At 38.8% G+C, this 8,647-nt stretch overlaps 1 protein-coding gene across 2 annotated transcripts in view; it reads right to left on the bottom strand.

The window, feature by feature from the left end:
* Positions 1–8,148, bottom strand: part of rhpn1 (rhophilin, Rho GTPase binding protein 1) — a 90,921-nt gene extending 82,773 nt beyond the window's left edge. For both annotated transcript variants that reach the window (XM_043687900.1, XM_043687899.1), the window contains exon 1: positions 7,905–8,148. In XM_043687900.1, the coding sequence (XP_043543835.1) occupies positions 7,905–7,958 (54 nt within the window). In that variant the 5' untranslated portion in view covers positions 7,959–8,148. The remainder of the gene's footprint in view (positions 1–7,904) is intronic.
* Between the last annotated feature and the right edge of the window lie 499 nt (positions 8,149–8,647).

Genomic DNA, 8,647 nt, shown 5'->3' on the forward strand with positions numbered 1-8,647 from the left:
TCTTTGTTTGAGATATAAATTCTAAAAAGAAGAAATTTGGAGTGCTTTTTTGCACCCACAGTGAGAAAGGCAAAGACCTCCCTTTGCTTCTAGATTTTCTGAAGGTCTGTGTTCATTTTCTCAGTTCTGTGACAAACTGCAACATAAGCATCGAAAAGCTTTTTGCCAGGCAGCTTTTCAACCCAAAAGCACCTGGTGCCAGCCTGTCTCACAAATTTAGCTTCTTCAAAAGCTACATGATTTTGTGCCACCAATAAGTTAACACCACTCAGTTTCACTTTGGGCCTTCGCATTGCAAATTAAATCACCGAGCAAAGTCTCTGCAAGTGTCAAAACTTTAATTTGTACCAAAGCATATACGCAGTCATTACAATATTCATAGGAAGGCTTCGAGGAAGGAATGGAAATTTTGTGAACGATCAGCAAAAGCACAGTTCCTCAATGTAGCTCCAACAGAAATCCCAAAAGGAAATACCTATTAACTCCCATTCAACAAACAAAGCAATAAATGATGGTTTCGTGAGTCTTTTAAATGTAGTGCTTGGCAGAGGAAAGCAAGGTGTTATAGAATGCATCTTTAAATTTTCCAACTTCAGCTGAGTTGCATCGGGAGGTTAAAGATCGGGCTCTCACAGTAAGAATAGTTATTCAGCCTAACAAGCTGGCTAAAGGCTGCAAAGCCTCTGAACTTCTCAATTCATATCTATGAAATCTCTGAACATTCTTCCACTCTGATCTCTCCAATTAATTCACCTTCTACTACAAATAAATATTTGGAAAGCCAAATATTTAACAGTCAACAACCACATCTATAAATGCAGAAAGTCACCATAATTCAATGACTACAGTACTTAGTATGGGTGTTCAGGAACACTCACTCCTTGCTTTCTGTCTCCAATTTTCCCATTTGTTTTGTGTTCTTTCATTGGATTTTACTTGGTGCACAAATTCTAAGATGACCGTCATGAAAGAATACAGTAAAAACCAACAACACTATTTATAAAGTTATAAACTATATATATTTCATCCAATATAAGTAATGCAGCTAAATAACTTTCAATGACAACTAGGGACAGGCAATAAGGTCTAGCAAGAGATGCCCATATCCCATGAATAAATAAAAATAGAACTAACTTCAATATTTCACACTAAAATCCTTCAAAGCTACTTTGATTACCATCTAAATCACTGATCAATTCTTGCAAATTGGCTGGTAACATCCTCAAATGAATCAGCCTTGGATTCATCGAGGTAGTAATTGTTCTTGAACATATTCAACATATCATAGTTCACAAATTATTTTTAGGATCCAAGCTTATTACAAGCATTTATAAGCCACTGACACAATCTTCCTAGTGAAGTGGTTGCCATATTTTCACCTCTCGTAAATTTTACTCACCTTTGAGCCAGCTTATTGTTCACATCTTTCAGATATTGCTTTTGTAGTGTTTATTGACAAATATTCAAGAACAAAATATGTGAACTACTAGGAATAACTGATAGGAAATTGTCTAACACTGACCTATCACTGACTACATTTTCAATGATCTTTAACTTGACCAACAGAGAGCAAATATTTTTTCTCTTTGCCCTTCTGATCACAAATTCCACATTTCTTTGATTTATTTCTTACAATCCCCTTCGTCTATCCAGCTTTTCCCATGAACATGGATGAAAAATGCATTTCTGAAATTTCTCTTGGAGGAGAGTTCTTCGCTTGAATTTACCAACCAATTTTAAGCCCTCTTCCATACATGCTTGATCTGCACCTTCTTCTGGCCATGATGTGGAGGAACCAGTGCTGGACTGGGGTGGACAAAGTTAAAAATCACACAACACCAGGTTAAAATCCAACAGGTTTATTTGGAAGCCCTACTCCTTCATCAGGTGGTTGCAAGTAGAAGATTGAGGCCATCTTGTGTCTTAACCAGGATCTTGGGTTCGTATCACATTACAGGTGACCCCCACTACACTATACACGCACACACAAGCACATGTACACACACTCTTACATAATCATACACTCGCGCAGACCCTCGTTCATACATACGCTCTCATACACACACAGACTCACCTCACACCATCTCACAGGCTTATAATCCACCTCATCCACACTTTACCAAGCTTTCACACACACAAACACACACTCTCACATCACTTACACAAACACTCTGTCTCTCATGCACACATACGCCCCCATGGTGGAATTTGTATTTGCTCAGTTATATTTGCAAATACATTCATCTTTCTAGCCAAATACACAATCTGCAGGCAGTCAATATATGTAATAATTTATATTCCACTTTGGAAATAGAACCAATTTGACTCAAGATTGGGATACAGACAGGCTCTGATTTAATGCATTGTCTGAGTTGAGATGTCACCTTTTGTTATTAAACCTTAAGTTATCTCGAGAAGTTGACTTCAAAAGAAGTGCTGGGATTTACATACTAATGATCCGAAACTTGCAACCCATTCTAAAAGATTTAACAATCTAGGTTTGTTCAATATTTCATTTCAGTTTTATGACACTAATCTTTTGCTATAAATTCTGAGTCTTATTATCTTATACTCCACAACCACCTGAAGGAGCAGTGGTCCGAAAGCTAGTGCTTCCAAATAAACCTGTTGGACTATAACCTCATGTAGTGATTTTAAACTTCTTCTGGCCAGTTGTCAGGAAGAATAATATTTTCAACAATGTGTTTGCCCATTAGAGTTCACTAGTGTTTCATCCACATCTCTAAAGCATTTCTAAATTCACATTCTTTTCTCCATATCAAAATGAAATAAAAGTGAAATTTGATGATTTTATCAAGTTCAGTTTGGAGACATAGCGTAATTTTCCTTTTCTTATAAAATCACCATCAGACAATGGCTTTGAACTCTGAAATCTGCTTTTCTTTGGTTCTGAGGGCCTAGAGTCAGATAACTCCACAGATAGGTAACATGACTATTTTGAAAATAGTCGAGAGTGTGGTGCTGGAAAAGCACAATGGGTCAAGCAGCATCCGAGAAACAAGAGAATCGATGTTTCGAGCATAAGCCCTTCATCAGGAATCCAGTATCTTCAGTCCTCACTTTCTACTATTTTGGAAATACACTTCAATCCTTTGTACACTTGTTTTTCTCTCCAATTAACTTGGTCTTGTTTTTCAACAGAATCATGACATCATGTGGGACAGATTAGTTTTGTCGATTGGCTGGTAGACTGCTGTTAGAATTAGCAGGAATAAAATCTAATGGCTTTGGGCCAAAGGGCCTGTTTCCACATTGTAAGTAATCTAATCTAGTAAGAAGAAAAGAAAAAAAAAATCTTATGGCTCACTCAGGAGCCTTCAAATCCATGAACCACAGTAATTACCTTTAAAAAATTAATAATCATAAAACACTGATTAGAAGAGTATAACATTCAATTGTTCTGCATTTAATTTCAGTCATGAATGGTCTTCTAGCTCAACGCCATTTTCCTGCATGAGTCCCATATTCCTTGATGTCTTTAATATCTGGAATTGTATTGATTAGTCCTAAAAACGTCTTGAATATCTCAAAAACTCAAGTTTCCTTTTGAACAAGGTACATAAGAAAGTAAGTTTGCTTGAAGCTAAAAGTCACATGATCAACTTTTGCACAAGTATATACAATAGCAAAAGTTTTCCTAATCTCAAACTATATTCTTGTTCCAAAATTGTTTGCTAACTTAAATGACAGCCAAACTTTTTTTTTTAAAAAGAATACATTATACAAATTCTCAAAAAAAATCATAATATTCAGTAGACCTAAGTATTCAGTGAAACTTTACAAGATACAATTCTACTAACAAGTAGATGGCCTGAAATTGCTATACTCTGGTACCCATCACTTGGAGGTGCCGGTGTTGGACTGGGATGGACAAAGATAAAAATCACACAACACCAGGTTATAGTCCAACAGGTTTATTTAGAAGCACTAGCTTTCGGAGCACCACTCCATCAGGTAGTTGTGGAGGTTAAGATCATGCTCACAGAATTTATAGCCAAAGGAGTCCAGTGTCATGGAGATGTGATACAGTAAACGATCTTAGATTAAAATTTTCATCTTTTATAATGGGATATGCTGGCTTCTGTTCTTTGATATATAAATCCCAGGACTTCCTTTAAATTACGTTCAAGATAACTCAGCTTTTTAAAACAACAGGTGTGAAGTCTGTCTGTGCCCCAATGCTATGTCAGACTGACAAACCCTCTGTATAGTTTTACAGAGTTTTACATGGATTCATGCAGTTTTTGAGCAAAATGAAAAGTAATTCTGCAAAAACAAATTCACCCCATAAGCTTGTGTGTGTGTGTGCGCACATGTAGCAACGACAGATTAAGTGTGCATGTGGGTGTGAGTGCATGAGGTAGAGTGGGTGTGTAGGTTTGGTTAAGCGTGTCCGTGCCCATGTGCATGTGTTTTGTGCAGTGGGATCACCTGCAGTGTGACATGAACCCAAGGTCCCGGTTGAGGCCATTCCCATGGGTACTGAACTTTGCTATCAGCTTCTGCTCAGCTGCTCTGCAGTACTGCTTGTCCCAAAGTCCGCCTTGGAAGATGGTCACCCGAAGTTCCAAGGCCGAATGTCCCGGACCACTGAAGTGTTCCACGACTGGGAGGGAACACTCCTACCCAGTGATTGCTGTGTGGTGTCCATTCATCTGTTGTCGTAGCGTCTGCTTGGTATTACCAATGTACCATGCCTCAAAAGCTGAGCTCCTTGAGAATGTAATGTAAAAGTAGTTCTGGGATTTACATATCAAGAACAGAAACCAGCATATCCAACTTTAAAAGATGGATGTTTTGATCTAAGATTGTTTACTGTATCACATCTCCATGATACTGAGCTCCTTTGGCCATAAATTCTGTGAGCATGATCCACAACCAGCTGAAGGAACAGCACTCTGAAAACTAGTACTTGCAAATAAACCTGTTGGACTTTAACCTGGTGTTGTGTGATTTTTAAGCATTATTCTGGTACCAGTTCTCATCAGTAGAAATATGCAACTATGCATCAGAGCTCAACAAATTGTTGTCTACATGAATTTATTTTTTCCTCAGTTACCAAAATTGTACAATCTTATTTCTTCATTTCTCCCTACTCTTATGATCCCAACTGATCTTATTATGGGAAAAGTCAGATTGAAATTAGGCTTGAAAGATCATATCTTGGATTTGTTTTGGGCTTTAAATAAGATAATTTCTCACTGAAAAGATCAGCAAGAAATATTGGAGATTTTATCAATAAAACAGAAGTTCACAATGTGAAAGAACTGAAGATAAAATTGAATAAAATCAAACCATTTACAAATAATGCAAGTTGAAAGATTTCAAAACATGACATAACATCATTCCATTTTGCCTAAAGACACTTTTCTGCAATACACACAGCATAGAGAATCTGTATCACCTCTAAGTTTAATTTAGTTGTAACTTCAATTATCAGACTGGAGAATCTAATGGCCTCTTTCTGGAACCTTCAAACAGTTGGGTTCAAACTTTCTCAGTCTTAAATAACACTTCAGGATCATACTCAAACAATTCTGTTCTGGAACTATTACTAAATGCCTTATTCTGAGGCAGTTTTTGTTAAACAAATCTGAACCAACTTCTATCTTTCTCAACAGCGAATCTTTCCCTCCAAGCATAAACCAAACAAGTCCAGAATTTTCAATCAGAAAGCCTAATGTACAGTTTTGTGAACTTTGCTTGCCTGTAAACTCTCCCACTATAAATAAAAATCTATTAGATTTCTGCTCTCTGTCTCCAAATGTTTGACAAAAAAAAATCACCATGGCTATCCAGAAGTTTTCATTAAACCCATTCAGATACACAGAAAAACTCACATGCTACTTGTTCAAAACCTCAAACTCAAAAATTTAAATATATATAAGCCTTACATCTCACTGCAATCTGCAGTATTTTAGAGTTTTCTGTAATGTAGTTGCCTTCTCCTGGAAAATTGAGATGTAAATATTGAGTTTATCCTGATGAGATAAATGTCATTCTTATTTTAACTTAAACTAGGATTAGGAGGTATGTAGCTGCCAGAATGGATGACTGGAATTTATTCCTCTTGTCCTAAGGTTGGTGATAATATACGACAGAAGACCAAAAGATACAGAGGCATAATAAGGTCATCTGGCCCATCAAGTCTGCTCTGCCATATGATCACAGTTGCTAGGTTTCTCAATCCCATTCTTCTGCCTTCTCCCTGTCACCCTTGATTCTCTTACTAATCAAGAACCTACGTCTGTCTTAAATACACTCAATGACTTGGACTCTACTGCCTTCTGTGGCAACGAATTCCTCAGATTTCTCTGACTGAAGAAATGCCTTCTCATCTGAGTTCTCAAGGGTTATCCCTTCACCCTGGAGGTCCCGTCCTCTGGTCCTAGATTCTCCTACTAGTGGAAACATCTTCTCTATATCCACTCTATCCAGGTTTTTAGCATTCTGTAAGTTTCAATCAAATTCCCCCTCATCTTTCTAAACATTGAGTACAAATCCAAAGATCTCAACCACTCCTCATAAGTCAAGCCCTTCATCCCCTGGATCATTCTTATAAACTTCCTCTGGATCTCTTCCAATGCCAGCTTTTCACAATAAAGCAACACTTGGGATTTTAATTGATTAAACTTTTCCTACATGCAGAGTATAATTTTCCCCTGTATTTCTGCTCAATTTTTAACAATTTGCCTGTCGTTTCTTCTGTATATATGTCGCTTTCTTTCTTCAACACAACGAGTATAGAATGCAAGTCAATCCTATACAATAATGGCCCGAGCATCATAAGTGAACATTCCTTCTTTCCACCAGGTAGATAGGCAGGGAACTCAATGAGAGAAAAAAAAGTAACAAAACAATATTAGATAAATGGGGAGCCAGTTAGCTCAGTTGGCCAAGAACATGGTACAGAATCGCATGAACAACTCAAAGTTCTAGCTGAGGTGGTTCTCAGGGCCTACCTCCTTGCCTTATTCCTTAGTTATATCATGACATCAGCCACGATTAGCAACCCTCGACAGACTACAGCAGAGAGCAAAATCAGAGAAACACCCTGTACGAATCATCCAAGCAGCTGCCAAGCTACCCTGATTTTTGGATCCTCCTTGCCTCTGGGGTTATATGGAAGAGGCCAATAATGTGGGGCAGCAACGTGCGCCATTTCAACACTATAATTAAATTCCTTAATATAGGTTTACTTGAAAAAATTGTGATCGTTCTAATCATCTACAGTTCAGACACTCAAACAATAAAGGAGTCCAAACTACAACTGTACATATATTCAGCATGTTATTGAACCAAATAAAGAATGAGTAACATTGAAAATATGACACTACAACAAAATATCAGGACTTCTAATATATCAAATTTCCTATATACGTAGTGTTGTACGTTTTCCTTCTCACTACACTAATTACTGCATATATATTCTTACAGTATGACTGGAGTTTCATTTCTCCTTCATTGAAAATGTATACTGTAGCTATTAACAATTAGTACAGTACCACTGCAATCTTCCACTTTTAAGCCGATAATTATATTTTGTAAGTTACTCTCGGTGAATGATTATAGTATATATTCTCCAAGTCAGACTCTCTGTACGGTGAATGATCACAGTTTAGTTTCTGTGCTATTATAGTATAATTTCCGAGTCACACATTAATTACAACATGAATTCTGCGTGTTAAACTCTCCCTACATTAGAGACGACAGCATACATTCGGCATTTTTCACTCTCCCCACACTTTTCAATCCTTACAGTGCATATTCCGAGTGTTACACTCTGCTCTTGTTTGAAGCCTGTAGGCACTGCCCCGCTGACAGGTGCCTGTCTCCTTGGAAACGCGGCCCGCCGCCCTGTCCCCGCACTCAGCCTCGCTCACCTTACGAACACTTCCACTGCCTCGCAGCTCGGTCTCCGCTCCGCTCTCCGTCATGCCACTCCAGCCCTCGCGCGACAAAACCGTAAGAAAATGAAAGAAATGCCCCCACACTATCGATCCCGGGGGGACGGGAGAATAGTCCTCCGAGCCCGGTGAAATCTGGACCTTCTCCGCACCCCGCTGTTGAGCTCTGGGTGTCTCTACGCCTCTCCCTCCCGCCGCACCACAGCCACCACCTCCAAGCCCAAGCCCCAGCCCTCAGCTCACCAGCCCACCCTCAACGAAACCAGGCTGACAGACAGCGTCAAAGGCCAATCGCATGTGTAATTACCCAAGCCGTGCGCACACTGACCAATCGGATTGGGGTGTGGGCGGGACCTGAGTCACAGTGAGACCTCGCCCACCAAGCTTGGGAGTGACATCATTGAGTTAGAGAATTAAAGGGGACTTGTCGCCTCAGCATGCGCGGAACTCATGACTTTTAATGGTTTGTAAATTGTGAAGACACAAAGCGACTAAAGATATGGTAAATGAGGCGGAGGAAAAATGGCAGATAGCTTTACTTTAGGAAAATGTGAGTTGTTCATTATTTCTCGAACAATAGAAAAGGCATTATTATTCCTATGAAAAGTGACTGCGAAATGCTGTAGTTCTGAGAGATCTGGATGTCCTCGCACTTGAATCACAAAAGTTGAATATGCTAATACAGCAAGTTATTCAGAATGGCTGACCCCTCTCTCCTG

The sequence above is a fragment of the Chiloscyllium plagiosum genome, chromosome 4, assembly GCF_004010195.1.
Source record: "Chiloscyllium plagiosum isolate BGI_BamShark_2017 chromosome 4, ASM401019v2, whole genome shotgun sequence".
Taxonomy (NCBI): Eukaryota; Metazoa; Chordata; class Chondrichthyes; order Orectolobiformes; family Hemiscylliidae; genus Chiloscyllium; species Chiloscyllium plagiosum.